The 24,584-nt window shown below is 49.3% G+C and overlaps 1 protein-coding gene across 2 annotated transcripts in view; it reads left to right on the plus strand.

Moving 5' to 3' along the window:
• Positions 1–24,584, plus strand: part of SELENOI (selenoprotein I) — a 78,435-nt gene that overhangs the window by 38,907 nt on the left and 14,944 nt on the right. For both annotated transcript variants that reach the window (XM_042464744.1, XM_042464752.1), the window contains exons 2-3: positions 21,393–21,461; positions 21,769–21,877. In XM_042464744.1, coding sequence (XP_042320678.1) covers positions 21,393–21,461; positions 21,769–21,877 — 178 coding nt within the window. The remainder of the gene's footprint in view (positions 1–21,392; positions 21,462–21,768; positions 21,878–24,584) is intronic.

Consider the following 24,584-nt stretch of genomic DNA (forward strand, 5'->3'; position numbering starts at 1 on the left):
CTTAGAAGATAGACTTCGGGAGCTGAGTCTGTTTAGCATGGCGAAGAGGTAAATGATAGCCTATTTAAGTATTGATGGGATGTCATCTTGAGGCTGGAGCATCTGGTTTTCCTGCGCCTCAGAGAAATAGCACATGGAGCAATGGATGCAAGCTGCAGGAAAGCGATTCCACATAAACATTGGAAGATCTTCCGACAGTACAGAGCTGTTTGATTTGGAAGAGGTGGCCTCAAAGTCTGGTGGAGTCTCTCCTTTGGAGGTTTTTAAGAGAGGCAGATGTTGAAGGCGTTTCATGGCCGACCATTCCATAGTGTTTGTGGGTTTTCAGGCTATGGGCCATGTTCTGCAGCGTTTATTAATTAACCTTTCGCCAGATACTTGGGTGGACATTTCATTCTCTGAAGCTGCCAGCCACAGATGCAGCAAGACATCAGGAATAAATTCTTCTAGACCATGGCCACATAGCCTGAAAAACCCAACAAAAACCGAGAGCTAATGGTATCTTCGGGGGGTGCTTGATTTTGATTTCCTGCCTGGCAGAATGGGGTTATTTGGACGGACCCTGGGGGCTCTTCCAATTCTATGATTCTAGGCCTAAGGCACTATAAAAATCAAAAACCTTTGTTAGGGCTACCCACTGCCTCCACATCTGCTTCCCATTAGGCTTTGGTCAGCTCCTGGTGGCCATGTTGGCCCTCTCTTCCCTGTTCACAGCCTCCGAAATCTTAAAGGGGGGGGGGGGGGCCTTCAGGCTTGTGTTTAGGAAAGGGCTAAGCTGTCAGCACTCGTGGCTGGCTTGCTCCTGAATGCGGCGATGAGCCACACCTGGTTGGCCAGATGTGTTTGGGAACCTTCTTGCCTGGTTCCACAGATTCCCACGTATTAACAACCGGAGTCAAGAAGCATAAGAGTTGGAAGAGACCACAAGGGCCATCCAGGTCCACTAGTTTTGGCCTCCGCAATTTGGATTCGGTCCGGGAGAATCCAGTGATGTTAGTTATACTGGGGTTATAATCTCCCCTTCTACAAAGAAAAATCAAACAATGTGGGGGGGAGGGGGAAACCCTAGGAAGTTAAAAATATAGTTCTGCCCCCCATAGAATTCCTTGAAACACACTGACGTCAAGAGAGCTTTGGTTTGCATGGAGCGGGTTGGGACAGCATGGCTCTTAGGGGTCCTGCAAACGAGTTGTATGAATGCAGATGTAGCTGCCCGCCCAAAAGGCCTGGAAGCCACACCACAAACTATTGCCTCCACATATGGACTAAGCCCATCTGAAAAGGGCATCCGGAGCGGACGAGAAGCCACCAAAAAGGCCCTGTGTCCTGTCTCCATCGACAGACTGGAAGAAGGGCTCCCCATGAGACCTAGCAACCCTTGGCAGGTGAAATGGAGGGACACACCTTCCTCCAGGTCACCTGGACCTTGGGCGCCGTATAGGCCTATTGGTCATCACCCAGACTCATGGCAAGCCGCTGCGGCGTTTCAAGATCAGACAAGGCTCCGGGTGGGACGCACATGAGGAGAGTGGGCACAGGCACTCCCAGATTTTGGACTATACTCCCGCATTCTTTTGCAGTTGCGGCCCTTGGAGGTGCAGCGTAAACCTGGGGGGCTGGGGGGAAAGATGGTAGAGGGGTGGCAAGGGGGAAGCAATCTTCCGCAGAGCACCATGTTTGCAGTTGGGGACTGTGCCAGGCACTTTTTCTGCCTCTTCCTATTAGTTGAGTGCTAAGCAAAAGCCCTTTCTTTGTTATCCTGGAAATGGAATCGTCCCTTGGGGGAGGATGGATGACAGCCCTCTGTGTTCTCGTAGCCCAACGGGCCTTGTCTTTGGTGTCGGTGGAATCTGCAAGCCCATGCAATGTTGTTGGCATGCATCCCCAGGAGCCCCAGTGACCCTCCTAATGGCAGGGAGTGAGATGGGACTTGCAGTTCAACCTCATTGGAGGGAGGACACCGTTCCCACCCGGTCTGGGAATTTCCTGAGGTGGGATGGATGCCACGATAGGGTGGGGCCGTAGTGCACCCAAAATAACTTCCCCTGCTGTGTTCCTCCCTTGGTCTGTAATGGCTCACCAACGAAGACGTCCGGGTTCATTTCCTTCCTTTCTCCGTGAAAATGGAATTGTCAGCATTGCTGGCCCGTCTGAATGAAAGGAACCCTAAAACCGTGGCCCTCTTTTCTGCTTTGCCAGGCCCCTCCTGGCATAATCCCGTGGTCCCAGTCTGCGGCAAAACACACTTCAAAAAGGAGTGAGAAGAAACGGAGATGTCCAGGGGGTCCCCCCAAATGTGAAGGACCTGGAAACATGAAGCCCTGTGAGGGGCGGACTTCAGGAGCCTTGGATGTTAGCCTGGAGCCGATGTTAGAGGTGATCTGATAGCCTGTTTACGTATTGAAGGGGGGTCACATGAGGATGGAGCACGCTTTTCGCCACTATAGCGACAAGAAACCAGCACTGGATGCACGAACCAGGAAAAGACGACCCCCGTCAACATTAGGAGGCCTCCCTGAAGTAATAACTGTTTGAAGGTGAAGAGTCTTCGGAGTCTGGTGAGCCTCCTTCTTTGGATGTCTTTAAAAACAAGAGGGTGGATGGCCATTGTCCAAGGGGATGCTGATGTGATTCCTGCATGGCAGAAAAGAAGCGGTGTTGGCTGCATGGGCCCCTGGTCTCTTCCACTTATGTGATTCTAGAATCCCTCCAGGCCTCTGCCCCAGTCGTGGATGTGCCAGGGAGGCCACAGGCTGGTGGCCGTTCCTCCGTGGCATCTGGCTCTCACCTGCGGAGGGAGGTCCTGTACCTTTGGGCCCCAGGTGTGGCAGCAGGGTTCAGCCGGTGCCTTTGCCTCCCTGGTGCGCTGTGCAAAATTTGGTGATGCTCTGCAGCCACAGTTGAAGCCACCCGCTCTGGGCAGGAAGGACACTCCCTTCGCCATGTATTTCTGTAATTGAAGGTTGGCTTCCTGCCTGTTGCATCCAGGGAGGGTCAGGTTGGGGTCAAAGAGGGAAGGCCACATCAGGTGTGCGCAGGTCGTTTATTGGTTTAATTTACACCCTGCCCTTCCCCTCCCAAGATGGTGCAAAACACTTAATACAGTACAGTTTTGAAACCCTCTGAATATACAAATTATACACAACTAGCTAATTGAAAAACACAAGTTTAAAGCACAGTTAAGACAGCATTAAAACGGCATTCGAAAACATGCTGAAATCGTTTATCTGCTGTCGCCAAATGCCTTCTTAAATAATTTTACAAGTCCTCACTGCCGGAGGAAAGTACCAGGAAGGATCCCTTGTTGGTTGGTGGATTATGGGGGAACCTGGCTGAATGAAAAGGGATCTAGGAGTCCAAGTCCGACCACACGTTGAACAGAGTCAAACAGTATGATTGCAGCTAAAAGGCCAATGAGATTTAGTCTGCATCCATAGAGACGTATACAGTGGTGCCTGGGTTATGAACGTAATTCGTTCCGGGGCGCTTTCGTAACCAGAACGCCTTCGTAAGCCGAAAAGCCATAGGCGCTATATGTGGAGCTGCGATTCCGTGTAAAATAGCGCCGAAAAGCACCAAAAGTTTTTTCGTAACCCGAAAAAACATTCGTAACCCGGAACAATTATTTCTTATGTGATTTTTTTCGTATCCCGAAAATTTCGTAACCTGGGTATTTCGTATCCCGAGGTACCACTGTAGTATCAAGATCGAGGGAAGTAATACAGTCTGCCTTTGGCTTACGTGGGGGATCCGTTCCAGACTCCCCTGCGTAAGCCAAATACTGCACATGCTCAAGCCCCATTCAAGTGAATGGGGCTTGTGCATGTGGCGGTGCAGCAGCACACGTGTGCCATGGGTGCATGCCCCATTCCTCAGAATGGGATGTGCTGCCCCTTGCGCCCTGCACGCTCCTGCACAGCTATCAGCATATACTGAAAGCCATGTATAGTATGCCCACATATGATGTGGGTGCACTTTAGTGCCACTCTATTCTGCTTTGGTCAGGCCCCACCTGGAATATTGTGTCCAGTTCTGGGCCCCACAATTTTAAAAGGATGTGGAGAAACTGGAACGTGTCCAAAGGAGGGCAAGTAAAATGGTGAAGGGTCTGTAAACCATGAAGCCCTATGAGGAAAGACTTAGGGAGCTGGGGATGTTTAGCCTGGAGAAGAGAAGGTTAGGAGGGGATATGAGAGCCCTGTTTAAATATTTGAAGGGATGTCCTATTCAGGGATGGAGCAAGCTTGTTTTCTGCTGCTCCAGAGAACAGGAGACAATGGAGCAATGGATGCAAGCTCCAGCAAAAGAGATTCCACCAAAACATTAGGAGGAACTTCCTGGGAGTAAGGGCTGTTTGACAGTGGAACCCACTCCTTCCTCGGAGATTATAGTGGAGTCTCCTCCTTTGGAGATCTTTAAGCAGAGGCTGGTTGGCCATCTGTCAATGGGGATGCTTTGATGGAGAGTTCCTGCATGGCAGAAGTGGTTTGGACTATATGGACCTTTTTGGGGTCTCTTCCAACTCTATGATTCTGTTTGTCTGCACTGGTTATTATAGTACTTTCCCTAATCCCTGCACAAAAGTCATTGAACAGTCAAATTCAGGGTTGTGCTTCTTGACTGCCTTGAAATACTTGAAGAGCTTCATCCATTGAGGTTTTTCTTCCTTTTGTGGCCACAGATAAAATGCCTTCTTGCCTCCCTCCCTGATAAGGTCCCTGGCTTCAGTCCAGAGTTCTTCTGGCTCCCGATCCATTACACTTAATAGGGCAAATCTATTTTTCACATTCTCTTTCAATTCTCCTGGGAGGTTCTTCAGGTTGTAATTTGGCACAATGCTTGGTTTAGTCTTCTTATTTAGCTTTGCTATAGTTTTTGACATTAGTACAACGGGCCCTTGGTATCCGCTGGAGTTTGGTTCCAGGACCAGAAGGGTTGTCGCATTGAAGATGGAGCGAGCTTGTTTTCTGCTGCTCCAGAGAATAGGACTCAGAGCAATGGATGCAAGCTGCAGGAAAAGAGATTTCAACTAAACATTAGGAGAAATCTCCTGAAAGGAAGAGCTCTTCGACAGTTGAACACATTGCTCCCTTGTCTCCTTCCTTGGAGGTCTTTAAACAGAGGCTGGATGGCCATTAGTCCCAAGGAGTGACGTTTTTCAGGCAGCAAAGGCCAGAGGGGAGGTTTGGGATTGGGGGGGGGGGTCTTCTCTGGTCAGGCTTTGAGCTCCCCATTCCTCAAAGAGGACTAGCAGGGTGTTAATTGCCCCAAAGCCTTATTCATGGCCTTTCTCCCCCTGAGAAAGCAATGCGGGCTTGGAGGCATCACAGTCCAAAGGTGGTTTCCGTTGCTGGGTTGTGGAAGAAGCTACACAACCTTTGGACGCTGTGTGTTGAAACGCCTGCCATCCTTTGGACCCAGAGCAAGGAGCTGGGTGTCTTTCCAGCAGAACAGTCTTGCCTTTTTATCTCCCTCCTCCTCCTCCTCCTCCTCATTTATGTATAGAGTGCCATTGATGGACATGGCGCTTTACAACAGAAGGAAACATTAAAAACAGTTTCATTATAAAACGCTGAATACTAGAATACAATACTAAAAATGCAATATAAAACTACAATGCAAAAAGAAAACGCTACACAACACAAAACGCAGAATAAAACAGATAATCAAGTATAGTCAAAATAATGGTTCTGTATGGTCAATAATAACCCTGCTGGTATCTTTGGACCCTTTAAAACCTATAAGGAGAGCAGTTCTCATCGCTATGGTCAGGGTGACCAGATGCCCTCACCATAAAGGAGGACAAGGCATCACAAAATGGAGGACATTCAAGAAAAATGGAAGATGTGGCAAAATAAAAGCTAAAAGCACTGATAGAGATGTAAATTCATGCTTCCTAATTATACTGTACTCTAAATTTTGCCATTTCTCCTGGACAGAAGGTTGAAATGTAGGACATGTCCTGGAACAGGAGGACCTTGGGTCACCGTAGTTATGGTTCATTATCTACATATTGAATTACGGTGACCCTAAGGTGGTCCGATCGTGGGGGTTCCTCTGAGGCTGAGAGGAGAGTAACGTCCAATTGGGGTTCATGACTGAATGGGAATTCGAACTCTGGTCTCCCACAATTCAACTCGCAAACGCTACAGTCTACTTCCTCAGTGGCATGGAGCAAGACACCCATAGACAGGCATTTATACCAATAGATGTGTATATGTGTGTATTCGAGGGTGTGTGTGTGTGTGTGCATGAGAGAGAGAGAGAGAGAGAGAGAGAGAGGGGTTGCAACCACACTGCAGAAATAATCTGATTTGACACCACTTTCATTGCCACGGGTCAGTGCTATGGCATTCCTGTACATGGGAATGCCATAGTGCATATACATACACACTCATCCCTCCATATTTGCAGCTTTGATAGTTATTCACGGATTTGATTACTATGTTCTCTCTAGGAATATCTAGGTCCTTCAGTGCAACTCTATGATCAACTTTAACTGAAAGCTGCACCAAAAGACCTAGAGATTCCTAGATAGGACACTCCACTAGGCCTTTGTAGCTCCTCCAACACAGTTTTATGCTCAGTGTCTGGCAGATGTTGGTCATAGAGTTGCACTGGAGGACCTAGAGATTCCTAGAGAGGTGTCTTCTCAGGTAAAAACATGGTCTTTTTGTTGTTTGCGGTTTTCCCATATTCACGGGGGTCTTGTGCCCCTAACCCTAGTGAATATGGAGGGACAGGTGTTTACAAATTTCCATAGGCAAACCTTGATTTTGCCCTTTTACTATGTCATTATATTGAATGAGACGTGAGCATCCACAGGTTTTTGTATCCACGGGGGATCCTGGAACCAAGCCCCAGCGAGTACCAAGGGCCCACTGTATATGGGAAGGCCATATAGCATTGATCTGTGGCAATTACAGTAGTGTCAAACCGGAATTATTGCTGCAGTGCAGATGCAGCCAGAGAATAGCAACAGAAATGTAAAACCAATGATCCTGGTTTTCAGGCGACAAGTCCATTTCCAAGAATGGTCCAAAAAAGCAGTCAAGGCACAATTGTGAGGAAGAGCCTCTACTTCAAGCCCAGATGAGTAGAAACTACTGGACTAGTAAAAGTTCTTGGTCTGAAAGGAGTCAGGCATAGACCAGGCATGATTTAAACCAAACCACATTTTACAGATCAAGCCATTTCTCAATGCAATATACTCTCTTGGTTTGTTGTGCCTTGTGGATTTTCCCACTTGTCGCCTTTTGCGTAAGGATGCACGTTAATGTAGTAGCAGCCGTTGTTATTGATTCATTGATTCTGGATGGCCATCTGTCAATGGGGATGCTTTGATTGAGAGTTCCTGCATGGCAGAAGGGGCTTGGACTGGATCAGGGCCCTTCTTGGGGTCTCTTCCATCTCTAATAGTAGAAAATAATAATAATAATAATAATAATAATAATAATAATAATAATAATAATATATCCCGCCCCTCTATAAGATACAGTCGGTTCTATAAATCTATGACCCATTGCCTTTTTCTCCTGCAAGGAAAGCTGGAACTGCATATATTTTCTTCCTTTGCTGAGTTAGGTTTTCCACATTTAGAGGCCAGGCCTAAGCGTAATGGTAATAATGCTTGCAAGAGCAAATGTTCCCTCTGTCTCCTTGAGAGGTGATCCAGTTTATTTTGGCAGGAGGCAAAAGGTGTCCAGTTCTGGGCCCCGTAGTTCAAGGAGGAGATAGAAATGCTGGCGGGCGTCCAGAGGAAGAGTGACCGAGGGCCAAAATGCCCAGCCAGGGAAAGAGGAGTCTGAGAGGCCACGGCAGAGCTATCTTTATCTACCTGAGGGGATGCTGTGTCTTCTGCCGCTCCGGAGACTAGAAGGAGGAGAACCAGTGGATTCAAATGGCAGGGAAAGAAATTAGGAAGAGCTTTTTGTACTGTGAGGGCTGTCTATCTGTGGGATGGGTGGCGGACTGTCCTTCTTTTAGACCGAGTTTTGATGGGCATCTTTCAGACATGCTTTCGATGTGCATTCCTGCATGGGAGAGGGTTGGACTAGGTGGCCCTGGGAACCCATTCGAACTCTAGCATGCTGCAATTTGGTCAAAATTGGACAACCCTGGAGCATGGATCAGTGCTGGGATTAATCTTGGAAGGGGCTTTAAAGTGGAGTGGGGGGCATTTGATTCCACCCTTCTCTTGGCTGCATCTCGTATTCTTTCTGGAGATGCCATTTTCATGCCTTAAGGATGGCTGTTGGCTTTTGCTCCGGTAACCTTTCAGGAGTAAAGCCAGTCCCTTAGGACCAACCTGTTTAAAGCCTAAAAGTGTTCACCGATTTGTGGGGGCATGTACATTTTTTGCACCAAAGGGGTAGTGGTCCTCTCCTTTCGCAACCCCTTCTTCTCTGGTGTGACCCCCACTCCAAAACCTAACTGGGAACGCCTTCCTTGACTACCCCCTTCTCCACCTGCAGCACAGTCTGTACCTATATGTGTTTAAAGGAAGAAAGAAGGGAAATTAGGGGTCATGGGCGGCCCCTCCTTAATATTATCCCGATTGGAGGTGTGCAGAGGTGACCAATGCAAATCGGCCATGGCTCTGATGGCCTTGTGATGCTGGGCACATTTCAGAGCCCTTTAAGGCTCAGCCATTAAAAAGAAGCATGAAGCTCCTTCCATCCTTCAGCCTTCCATCCTTTCATAGGTCAGTAAAATGAGTCCCCAGCTTGTTGGGGGCAATTGACTTATTGCTATTGCTCCTGCAGAAAGTTCGGCTCTGTTGTGGTTGTGGAAAGTGTGCCTTTGGAGCATATCGCTCCTGGCCATAGAAGTGGGATCTGGTCTTCCTCTGCTTTCAGAAGGCTCCATTGTGTGCCAGGGGCCACTTGTGTCACTGGGAGAGTGGCTTTGTGGACCCTTGAAGGGAAGAGGCATACTGGCATTTTTTTTCTTCTAGGGCAGGTTATAGCCCAGAGGAGAGGGTCAAAATTCAAAATGACCTGAATAGACTAGAAAGCTGGGCCAAAACATAACAAAATGAAATCCAACACGGAGAAATGTAAGGTATTGCACTTAGGACAGAAAAATGAAATGCACAGATAGAGGATTATGGGGGAACCTGGTTTAAGGAGACTGGGAGAATAAGGGGCCAACAGGCCAGACAGCCTGATCCAGCAGAACCCATTATGCACCAGTGTTGCTCCAGGTGGAATCAGGCTACAACTGGCCATTCACTGACCCAGGTCCTACCATAGAGTTGTGTAAGTCAAGTAGACCACAAGTTGAACATGAGTCAACAGTGCGATGCGGCAGCTAAAAAGGCCAAAGCAATTTTAGGCTGCATCAATAGAAGTATAGTGTCTAGATCAAGGGAAGGAATAGTGCCACTATATTCTGCTCTGGTCAGGCCTCACCTGGAATAATCCTGTGTCTAGTTCCGGGCCAAACAATTCAAAAAGGATGTGGAGAAACTGAAACTGTGTCCAGTAGCCTGATTCCACCTGGAGCAACACTGGTGCATAATGGGTTCTGCTGGATCAGGCTGTCTGGCCTGTTGGCCCCTTATTCTCCCAGTCTCCTTAAACCAGGTTCCCCCATAATCCTCTATCTTTGCATTTCATTTTTCTGCCCTAAGTGCAATACCTTACATTTCTCTGTGTTGAATTTCATTTTGTTAGCTTTGGCCCAGCTTTCTAACCTATTAAGGTCTCCTTGAATGTTGATCCTGTCCTCTGGAGTATTAGCTTTTCCTCCTAATTTGGTGTCATCTGCAAATTTGATAAGTATGCTCCCAATTCTGTCATCCAGGTCATTGATAAAGATGTTGAATAGCCCTTGGCCCAGGACAGAGCCCTGTGGGACCCCACTGGTCACTTCTCTCCAGGATGAAAAGATGCCATTGTTGAGCACCCTTTGGGTTCGTCCGGTCAACCAGTTACAAATCCACTTAACAGTTGCCTTGTCTAATTCAGGCTAAGATAGCATTTGCCTTTTTTGCTGCAAGGCTGTTGTGCCCAAGGAGCTGCTCTCTGCTTTTGGCAGTCTGGATTTCTTCCTTTTCTTCCGGAAGCTAAATGGCTTTTCTTGCAGGCGCTTGCAATGGACAGCATCTCAGCCTCTGACAGAACTTGAGCACATTATGTATTTAGGGGCTGCAGTTCCCCGAACCCCCCAGCCAGCATGGCCACTGGCTAGGACAGCTGGAGGATTTTGGGAACAGCAGTTACAAAAGTGGTTGTTTGTGGTTCTGCGAGTCGAGACAGGACTCACTGCAAGCTGCCCGTCCTCCTTGTCTGAATGGCAGCTCAGCCTCCTTCAAAGCCCAGGAGAAGGCTAGAGATAATGGGATTGGAAGAGTCTGCGGAGGATCTTCTACTCCTTCGTTAACTGAAATCTCATTAGCTCCTAAATGGCTTGAGAGTTCTGTGTTTGGAACAGTGTCGTCTGCCCAGAGTGGGCTGGGATACGGCACACGGCGCTCACCCTCCGCACCGCTTTCCTTCTGTCTTTTGGTGACAAAGCAACTGGTTTTAGGGACCAACACAAACTCTGGGTGAGAAGGGAAATGCTAAATACATTGAGTGCACTGATGCAGTGACTAGGGATGGCATCTCTCCGCTCAATGCCCGTCTGGAGTCGGTAATGGGCTGGATGAGGGAAAATAGACTCAGCCTGAATCCAGAGAAAATGGAAGTACTTGTGATAGGTTCCCCTGGTCTGGGGATGGAAATTTGTCCACCTGTCCTGAATGGGGTCACGCTCCCCATGAAGGACACAGTTTGTAGTCTGGGTGTGCTTCTGGACTCGTCGCTTCACCTGACTTCTCAGGTGGATGCGACAGTTAGAAGTGCCTGTTATCAGCTTCGGCTGATATGCCAGCTGCGGCCCTTCCTGGGCCGGGGGGACCTTGAAACAGTGGTACATGCTCTGGTAACCTCTCGACTCGACTTCTGTAATGCACTCTACATGGGGTAACCCTTGTACCAAACTCAGAAGCTACAATTGGTCCAGAATATGGCAGCTAGGCTGGTCACTGGCAACTCCAGAGCCAGCCATATAACACCGGTATTGAAAGATCTGCATTGGCTGCCAATCCGCTTCCGGGCACAATACAAGGTGTTGGCTTTTACCTATAAAGCCCTAAATGGCTTGGGCCCAGGGTACTTGGAGGACCGCCTCTCTCCATATAATCCGCCCCGCACTCTCAGGTCGGGCGGGAAACAACTTTTGAGAGTCCCTGATACGAGACACGTGGTGTCTGCACATAGGGCTTTTTCTGCTTCAGCCCCGCAGACCTGGAACTCTCTGCCTGACGAGCCTTTCAGGAAAAATCTAAAGACTCACCTCTTTCGTCAAGCTTTCCCCCATGTTCCCTAATTCCATTCTTCTCCCCTTGTGTTGCTGTATTGTATTGGATGTAATTGGTGCTTTGGTTTTTAACTGTTTTAACTGTGATTGAATGATGGATATTTTATAATAATAATAAATGCTTTATTTATATACCACCCTTCTTCCAATCAGGGCGGTGTACAATACAATATCAAACACAATATACAAAGGCAATAAAAACACATTAAAATATACATTAAAATCACCTACTAGCCAGCACATCATTGGCCGTCGGGGGGGGGGGGGGGGGGACTAGCTAGAACTTGTATCGGGGAATGCTCGCTTAAACAGGAAGGTTTTCAAATCCTTCCTGAACTGGGCCAGGGAGGTAGCCGAGCGGAGCTCTATGGGCAGCGTGTTCCATAGGGTCGGGGCCGAGATGGTGAATGTCCTCCTTGCTGTGGAGGCTAATCTTGCCCCAGGTACCCTCAGTAGCTGCTGCCCAGATGTTCTGAGGGTGCGGGGCGGATTGTATGGGGAGAAGCGGTCCTCAAGGTATCCTGGGCCCAAGCCATGTAGGACTTTATAGGTTATAACCAACACCTTGTATTGCGCCCGGAAGCGAATGGGCAGCCAGTGCAGATCTTTAAGTACAGGCGTTATATGACTGGCTCTGGATGTACCAGTAACCAGTCTGGCTGCCATATTCTGTACCAATTGTAGCTTCCGGGTATGGTACAAGGGTTGCCCCATGTAGAGCGCATTGCAGAAATCCAATCGAGAGGTTACCAGAGCATGTACCACCGTTTCAAGGTCCCCCCAGCCCAGGTAGGGACGCAGCTGGCGGATCAGCCGAAGCTGATAACAGGTGCTCCTGACCGTCGCGTCCACCTGGGATGTTAGGTGGAGCGACTAGTCAAGGAGCACCCCCAGACTGCGCACCGAGTCCTTTACGGGAAGCGTGATCCCGTTCAGGACAGGCGGAACCACCGCCATCCCTGGGCCAGGAGAACCTATCACGAGCACCTCCGTTTTCTCTGGATTCAGACTGAGTCGGTTTTCCCTCATCCAGCCCATTACCGACTCCAGACAGGCCAAGAGAGGAGAGATGCCATCCTCAGTCACTGCATCAGTCGGAGACATAGAGAAAATGATTTGGGTGTCATCAGCGTACTGATAACCCCGCACCCCATGTCTCCGGATGATCTCTCCCAGCGGTTTCATGTAAATGTTAAATAGCATGGGAGACAGAATGGCTCCTTGAGGGACCCCAGATATAAGGGCCCTCTTGTCGGAGCACACGTCTCCCAGCTGCACCATCTGGAACCTCCCAGAGAGGTAGGACCAGAACCACTGGAGCGCAGTGCCCCCGATCCCCACCTCTGCCAGGCGTTCCAGAAGGATACCATGGTCTATGGTATCGAAAGCCGCTGAGATGTCCAAGAGCACCAACAGGGACACGCTCCCCCTGTCGATGCCCAGACAGAGATCATCGACCAAGGCGACCATGGCCGTCTCAACCCCGTAACCCGCCCGAAAGCCAGTTTGAAATGGGTCCAGATAATCCGTTTCATCCAAGATCGATTGAAGCTGGATTGCAACCGCCCTCTCGATCATCTTCCCCAAAAATGGCAATAGCGATATTGGCCGGTAATTATTATGCATCAGGGGGTTGAGGGAGGGCTTTTTTAACAGCGGTTTTACAGTGGCCAATTTTAAGCTGGATGGAAATTGCCCGTCCCTCAAAGATGTATTTATAATCCGGTGTAACAACGAGGTTACCACTGGTCCCCCCTGAGCCGCTAGCCATGAGGGACAGGGATCGAGGGAGCAGGTTGTCTTCCGAACGCTTCCAAGGATCTTGTCCACATCCTCGGTACTAACTGACTCAAACTGATCCAGTTTAATGGAGTCCACGGAGGCTCTGGATGCCTCTACCCTGGGTTCTGCCCTAATGCCAGCGTTAAGACCTTCGCTTATCCGAGAGGTTTTATCTGCGAAGAAGTTGTTAAATTGGTCACAGCAGGCCTTTGAAGGTTCAAGGATCTGGTTCGGGGCAGGAGGGAGCAGAGTTAGCTCCCTGACTATCCCGAACAACTCTGCTGGACGCGACTCCGCGGACGCGACACGAGCACCATAGAACGAGTTCTTAGCTGCTCGTATCGCCTCTCCGTAGTCCTCCAAGAGGCGGTCTAGGAGAGCCTTGTCGGCTAAGTGTAGGTGTTTCTGCCAGCAGTGCTCTAGCCGTCGCAGGACCCGCTTCCTTGCCCGGAGGTCTTCCGTATACCAGGGCTTACGTTTGGAAGCGGGCCTGAGAGGACGCTTGGGAGCGATACTGTGTATAGCCCTGGAGAGACCGGTATTCCAGATACCAGTCAGGGCATCAACAGAGTCGCCGTCATTTCCAACCATGAGCCCCTCTAAGGCTTCCTGGAACCTTTTGGGTTCCATCAGCCTTCGAGGGTGGACCATCCTAATAGGTCCACCACCCCCGGGGGGGATCTGGGTAGAAGCCTTGATTTTTGCCTCCACAAGGAAATGATCCGTCCATGACAGGGGGGAAATATTAGTTATTTCCGCCCACGGATTTTCCACATCCTTAGAAAAAACCAGATCCAGTGTATTACCCGCAAAATGCGTTGGACCCGAAATCAGCTGGGACAGGCCCATGGCCGCCATGGTATCCATGAATTCCCGAGTTGCACTGGATGGAACATAGTTGGCCGCGAAGGGGATGTTGAAGTCACCCAGGACTAACAGCCTGGGTGTTTCCAGCATCAGCTCCGCAACCAACTGTGTCATCTCGTTAAGGGAGTCGGTTAGCGCACGGAGTGGCCGATAGACCAACAGAATTCCTAGACTGTCCCTAGCCTTCAGGGTCAGGTAAATACACTTATTGCTGTACTGTATTGTTTAATGTGGGGGGGATTTCTTTCTATTGGATTTTGTAGTTTCGGTATGTTTTTATTACTGTTGTAAACCGCTGTGATCATGAGAATAGCGGTATACAAATAAAGATTCATTCATTCATAAATTCAGTTTTGAAGGATAGAGACATAGAGTTGGAAGAGATCTACAAGTCTTCCTTGTTTAATAATAATAATAATAATAATATTTATTTGTATACCGCCCTCTGGCAAACCAATCCGGGCGGTTAACAACAGTAAAATATAAAATATGACAATTAAAAACACTTTATCCCTCCCCCCCTTAAGACAGTATTAAACAGTATAACATATTAAAACACAATATCAATGCATAAAAACAACAATTAAAAACTAAAAACCCTGATATCCCTCTGTTGATCCTCAACCATCACTAAGATGGGGCCACGGGAGGAATGAGGGAATCAGGGAACCTGGGAACCTGGGCCGGGATGGTTAATCTGGAAAGGCCTGCCGGAAGAGATCCGTCTTGACCGCTTTTTTAAAGCTGTCTAATGATGTTATCTGATGGATCTCATCCGGCAGGTCGTTCCAGAGTTTGGGGGCGACAGCAGAGAACGCCCTCCGGGAGGTCGCCACAAGCCTAGATTTTAGAGGCTGCAGTAAGTTCCTCCCAGAGGACCGGAGAGTGCGGGGAGGATTGTACGGGAGGAGGCGGTCTCTAAGATAGTTTGGACCCAAGCCATTTAGGGCTTTAAAGGTGATAACCAACACCTTGTACTGGGCCCGGAAGCTGATAGGCAGCCAGTGGAGGGACCTCAAAACCGGAGTAATGTGGTCCCTCCTAGATGTACCTGACACAAGCCTGGCTGCCATATTTTGAACCAGCTGTAATTTCCGAGTCAAGCACAGGGGTAGCCCCATGTAGAGTGCATTACAGAAGTCAAGGCGTGAGGTTACCAGCGCGTGCACAACCGTCTCGAGATCCCTTACTTCCAGAAAAGGGCGCAGCTGGCGTATCAGCCGAAGCTGATAACAGGCACTCCTGACCGTCGCATTTACCTGATTTGTCATCAGGAGCGACGAGTCAAGGAGCACCCCCAGACTGCGAACACAGTCGCTGGAGGAGAGTGTGACCCCATCCAGGACTGGAGGTTGCAACCCAATTCTTGGTTTCGGGGCCGCTACCATGAGCACCTCCGTCTTGTCTGGATTCAGTTTCAATCTGTTTTTCCTCATCCAGCCCATTACCGCCTGAAGACATTCATTGAGAGAAGAGATGCCATCGGAATTCGAGGCCGACGAACGAGATACGGAGAAATAGATTTGGGTGTCATCAGCGTACTGATAACACCCAGCACCATAACTCCGTATTATCTCACCCAGCGGCTTCATATAGATGTTAAATAACATCGGGGACAAAATAGCCCCCTGAGGAACCCCACAAGTGAGGTACCTCTTACTGGAGCTACAGTCCCCGAGTAGCACCCTCTGAGACCTGCCCGAGAGGAAGGACCGGAACCACTGCAAAGCAGTGCCCCCGATACCTAACCCCTTCAGGCGGTCCAAGAGGATGCCGTGATCTATAGTATCAAAAGCCGCTGAGAGGTCTAAGAGCACCAACAGGGTCACACTCCCCCTGTCAATGCTCAGACGCAGATCGTCGGTCAAGGCAACCATGGCAGTCTCAACCCCAAAGCCTGTCCTAAAGCCAGTTTGAAATGGGTCTAGATAATCGGCTTCATCCAAGACAGCTTGGAGCTGAAGGGCAACCGCCCTCTCGATCACCTTGCTCAAAAATGGCAGCAATGACACCGGCCTATAATTCCTCATATCCAGGGGGTCCAGGGAAGGTTTTTTCAGGAGCGGCCTAACCGCCGCTTCCTTTAAACAAGATGGAACATGTCCTTCCCTGAAGGATGCACCGATGATATCCGTGAGGAATCTCATCAATGCATCCCCCCCCTGGACGGCCAGCCATGATGGGCAAGGGTCAAGAGGGCAAGTTGTCTTCCTCACCTTACCAAGCAGCTTGTCCACGTCATCAGTACTCACAGATTGGAGCTGATCCAGTATGACTACATCGGCGGAGTCACTGGACGCCTCGCCTGTCGACTCTGTTTCAATGGTGGCATCTAAGTCGGCTCTTATCTGAGAGATTTTGTCTGCAAAGAAGTTGTTAAACGCGTCACAGCAGGCCGTCGTCGGGTTAAGTAAGGGATTTGGCGCAGGGGGCACCTGCGTCATTTCCCTCACCACCTTAAACAGCTCTGCTGGACGGGACTCTGCAGACGCAATACGTGCAGAGGAGAAGGCTCTCTTCGCTGCACGTATTGCCTCCCGATAGGAACAAAGGAAGTTCCTATGGCGAGTTCTGTCGGATAAGAGTCGAGTCTTCCGCCACCTGCGCTCTAGCCGTTGTCCAAACCGCTTCATCTTCCTCAGCTCTGGTGTGAACCAGGGCCTCCGATTTGGGGCGGGATGGCAAGGGCGCTTGGGAGCGATCATGTCGATAGCCCTGGTAAGATCGGTGTTCCAGGTATTGACCAGAGCATCGACCGGATCACCGGCATTCCCAACCATTAAACCCTCTAAGGCTGTCTGGAATCCAATGGGCTCCATCAGCCTTCGAGGGCGGACCATTCTAATGGGTCCGCCACCCCCGGTGGGGCAGATATTGGCTCTAAGTTTCATCTTGACCAGGAAATGATCCGTCCATGACAATGCGGAGGTACTTACCACCTCCGCCCACGGATATTCCTGTTCCGTACTGAAGACCGCATCGAGTGTATGACCTGCACAATGTGTGGGCCCTTTGACCAATTGGGATAGGCCCATGTTTGTCATGGTCTCCATGAACTCCCGAGCCGCACCTGTTAAACTGGTCTCGAGCGGGATGTTAAAGTCCCCCAAAACTAAGAGTCTGGGGGTCTCCAACAACAGCTCAGAGACCAGCTGTGTCAGCTCAGTCAGGGAGTCTGCCAGACAACGGGGTGGCCGGTAGACTAGCAAAATCCCCAAACTATCCCTGGTCTTCAGGCTAAGGTACATACACTCGAAATGGACTGTGTTCCGGACAGGTATCCTGGCCAAGGTCAGATGGTTCTTATAGACTAGAGCCACTCCGCCCCCCCCGCCCACTTCCCCTCACCTGCTCACTGACAGAGTACCCAGCTGGGAGGGCCTGCGCCCATATGGCAGTGCTATCCTCTCCCAGCCAGGTCTCTGTGAAGCAAGCCAGGTCGGCATCTTCATCCAGGAGGAGGTCCTGGATGATATGGGTCTTGTTTTTTACCGACCTGGCATTGCAAAGGAGCAGAGTGAGGTTCTGTGGAATGTTTGGTCTGCTCTCCAAGCCATCCTGAGAAACAGAGGGAACTGAAGACGGGATAGCTTTCAGACAGCGATCCCGTCTTCTTTTGTAACATCTGTTCCCTCTATCCCAACCATACCTCCCATTCCCCAGCACAACTCCAATGGCCGCCCCTGCCACATTCCCGGCCTCAGGTGAGATGGTGAGAGGTCAAACCCCACTGAATTGGGAGGGTGGTGGTGTTCCCTAGGCCCTCAAGGGAACCCACTGCATCCACAACTCTCCCTCCGCCACAACCGCCAAGCTCTGCTTGAGGAGTCCCAATGGTGTGGGGAAGCTAGCTGCTGTTGCTGCTGCTGCTGGCTCTGGCTTCAGGCGTCTGGCTTCAGGGCTGGAGTGGTGTTCCTGAAGGAGTGTTTGGGGAGGGTATAAGTATCTCACCCAAGCCACGCCCCCTTTCCTCAGCTGCTGTTGCCTCTGCCTTGCCTTGCCTCTGCTTAAGTCCCAATGGTGTGGGGAAGCTTGCTGCTGCTGGCTCTGGCTTCAGGCTCTGGCTTCAGGGCTGGAGTGGTGCTCCTGAAGGAGTGTTTGGGGAGGGTATAAGTGACATAGATTTGAAACAAGCCCAAAGATTCCCATTGACATACACCAGAAGTAGTAAACTGATCAGAAAGAATGACATCCGGTTCCTTGGACGGTCGAGGAATGCGGATATATGGCCGCTGGAATGGGATGGGCTTTGAACTAGGAGGACGTGCTTTCACCCAAAAGTGCCCGAATCAGCCAGAAAAACCAGCCGTAGCAGAACATGTTAAAAACTATCCTGGGCATATAATGCTGTTTGAAAACTGAAATCCTGGACCAGGCTGACAACCATCAGGTCAGAATGCAATGGGAAGCCATTGAAATCCATAAACACCTGGATGACTTCAACAGGAAAGAAATAACCCTTAAAGTGAACAAAGTTTGGCTTCCAGTCCTGATAAACAGTAAGATCAAGACCCAGCAAAATGCAGATGAAACCACTCAGGGTCAGGGGTTTTCCCAGCAGACAATGGGTCATGAATAACCCGTTCAACAACAGAACAATACACAGATTAACATGGAAAGCCCTTCCTCTCAACCAACAGTATATATACCCCACTCTTCTATGCCAGCATTCCTTGAAGATGCCAGAGATGCTGGTGAAGTGTTAAGAAGAAACCTTCTAGAACATGCCCTTATAGCCCAAAAACGCACAAAGAGCTATCAGTGTGCAGAGTTTTTCACATTACACCACATTGCATGTGAGGCGCCATGCATTCATTACATCCCATCACACAGCCATTCGGATGTTACACTTCCAGAGAGGGTTGAACCTTTATCTCCCTGCATCTTTTTAACAGGATTTGTACTAGTTTAACGCATATGGGAACATGGCCCTTCCAACGCTTTACTTTAGCCATTTAGTGTTTAGTGTCTGTTAAGGTATTACACAGACATTTCCCAAAGGCTTTTCTTAATGTACAGAATTCTGTCCCTTTTGTCATACCCATAACCCTCTTAACAATACAACTTAACCCATTATCCACTCAGGTGTCCATTCGCATCTCTTGAGGAACTACATATAAGTAGAGTGTCCCTTATCCAAAGTTCCAGAATCCAAAACCGCCCACGAAGGTGGCTGAAATGAGGATACCTTTGCTTTCTAATGGTCCCATGTACACAAACTTTGTTTAGGCTCTGTGTATAAGGTGTATGTGAAATATAAATACACTTGCTGTTTCGATTTGGTTCCCATCTTCAAGATAACCTCACGATGCATATGCAAATATTCCAAAATATGACCCCAAAAATCGAAAACATTTCTGGTCCCAGGCATCTTGGAGAAGGGAGACTTGTCTGAATACAGGGTTAATCTTCTCGAGCCTTGTTAATATCCTAATAGCATCTGTCTGTTTCAGCAAAGCCTGACTAATACCAGCGTATAGGTCAGTGCTTCCCGGAACGGTGCAGCTGTTAGCAGGCAGCCTTCTTCCTGCAGTCTAATCCGTAGCTCTGCCTTAACGCTTTTATTCTCCCCTTAGCCTTGCCCAGCTAACCAGGTGTCCAGTGAAAAAGCAATCATGCCAGAGGGGTTTGCTAGCTCTGGCTTACACTTCTCCAGTCAAAACAAAGGCCTTTATGGTTCATCCCCTGTGTACCTGGCCTCCGGCACTAGCCAGGTTTCCTCCTCCAATGCAAGAGGCATTACTCCTGGTCAATCTACTGGGATTAGGCGCTTTCTTTATCTCATTTACTACTTTCCAGCATATCTGACATTTCCCCCATTTTCTGAAACGGAAGCTGGTTTCTCCATGGTACAGGCCCACACTCTCACAGCTCTAGTTTCTGCTACATACCTAATAATAATAATAATAATAATAATAATAATAGGATTTATTGATGTGCCGCCCAATCACTGGGAATCCGGGCGGCTTACAAGAGAGGGGATAATAGACGTTCCCTGCCCTCAGGCTTACAATCTAAAAAGACACGACACAAAAGGAGAAGGGAATGGTGGTGGGATCAGGTCCAGCATTCTTCTCTCCCTCAGAGGCCTGGACCAAGGCAGATGGACCGGAGGGAGGGCTCTTCTTCTTCAGGCTAGCCCTGATATATAGTTGGCCCTTCTTATACACGGATTTTTTATACACGGATTCAAGCATCCACGGTTTGAAAATGTTCAAAAAAAGTATAAGTTTCAAATATCAAACCTTGGTTTTCCATTTTTTATAAGGGACTCCATTTTGCGATGTCGTTATATTTAATGGGACTTGAGCATCCACAGATGTTGTTATCTATGGGGGATCTTGGAACGTTGGCAACTGAATAATCTGGCCTGCAAAATGAGCTCTTTATCAGGCAGGTTTATAGGATGGAGGGGCCTTGAATTAAATGAGCCTTTATTCAAGGTGGCATGCTCCTCACTTTCCCCTCCTTGTCCCGGGAAAGGTAATCCAGTGGATTGCTTTACTTCGCTGTTGCTGTTGAACCCTGGCTATGGGAGGCCCTTTCCTCGGAGCCCCAATATGAACTGGTACTCATTTTTTATTAAAGCCTTTCAGTTTTGGTTGCTAACTGGTTCTACTTGTTAGATGGCTTAATAGGCTTTTAGACTGTAATACCTAAAAGCCGGAGCATGTCCAGAGGAGGGTGACCAAAATGGTGAAAGGTCTGGAAACCATCATGTCCTATGAGGAGCAACTTAGGGAGCTGGGGATGTTTATTCTGGAGAAGATAAGGTTGAGAGGTGGTATGATAGTCATGTTTAAATACTTGAAGGGAGGCCATATTGAGGAGGGAGCAAGCTTGTTTTCTGCTGCTCCAGAGAACAGAACCTGGAGCAATGGATGCAAGCTACAGGAAAAGAGATTCCAGCTCAACATTAGGAGGACCTTACTGAGAGTACAGGCTGTTCGACAGAGGAACAAACTCCTTCCTCGGAGTGGAGTGGAGTCTCCTTCCTTGGAGGTCTTTAAACAGAGGCTGGATGGTCATCTGTCGGGGATGCTTTGATTTGGATTTCCTGCATGGCACAATGAGGTTGGACTGGATCAGAGCCCTTGCGGTCTCTTCCAACTCTACAATTCTATGATTCTATGACCTCTGGGGTTTGAACCACAGGATGAGGCCTTCCCGGGGTGCAAGATCCAGGAGATGGACAACATAGAGGTCTTGAGGCCACCTGGTTGCATGGGACGCTGCTTAGGCGACGGGGGTGTTGAAGAGGGTAGGGGTCTCTGTTGCCCTGGGTGGGTGGGTGGGTGGGTGGGTGGCCCTGCGGAAAATGGCTGCTGGAGCTCCTCTCACCCGCTCTCTTTCCTCTTTCTTGGCTTCCCTTGCAGTACAGTGCTGTGGACAACAACCCGCTCTCCCTCTACGTGATGCACCCATTCTGGAACACGGTGGTCAAGGTGAGTCGGGCCCCTTGGCATGCTGGGGCCCCCGTCTCAGGCGGTGCGTGCTCTGCGTTTGATGCAGAACTCGTTTTAACACGGCGCTCCCCGGCCACTGTCTGGCGGCTGTGACCCCCCCCTGCGCTTCAGCCGGTGACTAACGGTCTCCCCTCTTTGGAGAGACAGATCCCGTTGTGGCCTAGACGTCTTATGCCCCCCCCCCCAGGCTTCCAGCAAGTGGGGCTGTCAGCGGTGGTCCAGGGGCTGCCGTCTGAGCTCACTAACATGTGTTTTCTGCATGTGTTCTTGCTGCTTTTCCCCGTAGATCTTCCCCACGTGGCTGGCCCCCAATTTGATAACGTTTTCTGGCTTCCTACTGCTTGTCTTCAACTTCTTCCTCATGGCTTACTTTGACCCTGACTTTTATGCATCCGGTAAGATTTCATAAGAAACAGACAGACTGTGAAATTGAAGGCTTTCATGACCGGCATCCGTGGTTTTTTGTGGGTTTTGGGGGCTCTGTGGCCATGTTCTGGAAGATGTTCTTCCTGACGTTTTGCCAGCATCTGTGGCTGGCATCTTCAGAGAATGCTTTGCCTGGAAAATGTTGTGTGTGTGTGTGTGTATATATATACACATACATACACACATACTGTGTGAGCATGGGAATGCAGGAGTGGTTTGCATATGTCTTGTTCTGTGCTGATGGCAGGCCTCAGGCTGGGAGGCTAATGAAAAAGAGGATGAGTGTCTTCTAATTGGTGATCATTCTCTGCTGGGAAAGCCCCTGACTCTGAATGGTTTACCATTTGCATTTGCTGAGTCCTCATTTTGCTATTCCTCAGGACTGGTAGCCAAATTTTGTTCACTTTAAGGGTTGCTTCTTTCCGGTTGAAATTATCCAGATGTTTGTGGATCTCAATGGCTCCCCTGTTCATCCTGACATGGTAGTGGTTGGCAAGGTCCAGCACTTCAGTGTTCTCAAACAGTATTTTATGCCCAGGATGGTTTGTGGCATGTTCTGCCATTGCTGATTTTTCTTGCTGGCCCAGTCTGACCCAGCAAAACGCATCTGTGAACCCCACTTCTTGGAAGATGAACTGAAGCACTTGGACCAGGCTCTACAGGCCAATGGTTATTCCAGCTCAGACATTAGAAGGGCTGCCAGGCCAAGGAAAACCTGGCAAAGTGAAGACAAGCAGCCATCCAAAGGGAAGGTATTTCTACCATACATCCAAGGAGTCACAGACAGAATAGGCAAAGTGGTGAGGAAGCACAACCTTCAAATGGTTTACAAACCGATGAAGAAAATCCAGCAAATGCTTGGCTCAGCCAAGGACCAGAGAGACCCTCTCACAGCCGCAGGAAGAGTTTAGCGCATACCATGCAACTGCAGACAAGTCTCCATAGGGACCACCAAATGCAGTGTGCAAACAAGGATCAAGGAACACGAGAGACACTGCAGACTGGGCCAGCCAGAAAAACCAGCAGGAGCAGAACATGCCACAAACCATCCTGGGCATAAAAAACTGTTTGAAAACACTGAAATCCTGGACCATGCCAACCACTTCCATGTCAGGATGCAGAGGGAAGCCATTGAAATCCACAAACACCTGGACAATTTTCATAGGAAAGAGGAAACCCTCAAAGTAAACAAGGTTTGGCTACCAGTCCTGAGGAATAAAAAAAATAAAGACTCAGCAAATACAAATGGGAAACCAGCAGAGAATGATCACCAATTAGCAGACATTCATCCTCTTTTGCATTTGCCTCCCAGCCTGAGGCCAGCCTTCAGCACAGAACAAGACACATGCAAATCCCTCCTGCATTCCCAGGCTCACACAGTAGATATACACCCACTTTTCCAGGCAAGCATTCTCTGAAGATGCCAGCCACAGATGCTGGTGAAACATCAGGAAGAACATCTTCCAGAACATGGCCACAGAGCCCCAAAAACCCACAAAAAACCAAACAGATACACGTTGGGCCCATGTTTATGGGCAGGAAAAGGGTGCACAGATCACATGAGATGCATGCGCCTGCCATCAACTGCTTGGGGGCACTGCGTTGCTCTTTCCTCCAATTCTGCAGTGGGGGAATGCCCCAGAAGTGAGGGGCCCTCACCCCACTGAGGGGCTCTGGAGGGTTGTGTGTTTGTTGTGAGGCCTCCTTGATACTGCTGTGAGGTACAGAACAATTTCCACCTTATGCCTATTCCTTTCTCTCTTGGTACAGACTGTCCCACTCAGGAGGGTGATGAGTTTTGGGACTGTAACACAAGTTTGGAGGGCACCCTGGTGCCTACTTCTGACCCAGGAAGAGTTCCAGTGGTGGCATCTACCAATATGACCCCTAAACGACAGCCTGGCATCAGATGGGTGAAAGCCAAGGGCTGCCTAGAGCTGACAAGTGGGCCACATGCAGCCCAGGGGCCATGTGCCCCTCTTTGGGGTGATTATTCTGGCCCCTGAGGGGTCAAGGTTGTTCAAAAAAGTCCCCCACAAATGACCTCTATAGTTGTTGGGGAATTTTTGTCCTGTTCTGAACTCCTCTTCACTCATTTTAACACCTTTTTTAAAAAAGTGATCATCCAGTCACTTCCTGCCGCCAATTTGTTTTTAAATGTGTTTGGCGCTTAAAATGACCCAAAGGGGCAAAAGTGTGACAGAAATACCCCCATGCCTCCCTCCTAAAGGCTGTTTGGTGGGCCAAAAAACTGGGGCTGGGGTTGCAGGGGGTGGTTTCCAAGGCTCCTGGGGGGCAAACACAGCCCCTTCCCCTCTGGCTGAGGCTCTGGCCTTGGGTTGTCTCCATCTGGAGGAATGGGCAGCGCAAGGGCAAAGGGAAGGAAAGTGAGGGACCTTTGGGTGGAATCTCACAACTGGCCAAGACTGAGTTGGGAAAGGATTCAGAGTCTAAATGAAGTGGGAACCAGACATCCTTCCTCCAGATGTAGCTGTACTCTAACTCCCACCAACCCTAGCCAGTGTAAACGGGGAGGAATGCTGGGCGCTGCAGTTGAGCAACCTCTGGCCATCCAGTTCCCACCTTGGTCTAAATCCAGGGACGGGAGGAGGCCCATTGAATCAGTGGGGGAATGGTAGGTCCACATTCTGGGGAATCCCATGGATCCAATGGGAT

This window comes from Sceloporus undulatus, chromosome 1 (assembly GCF_019175285.1).
Source record: "Sceloporus undulatus isolate JIND9_A2432 ecotype Alabama chromosome 1, SceUnd_v1.1, whole genome shotgun sequence".
NCBI classification, from domain to species: domain Eukaryota; kingdom Metazoa; phylum Chordata; class Lepidosauria; order Squamata; family Phrynosomatidae; genus Sceloporus; species Sceloporus undulatus.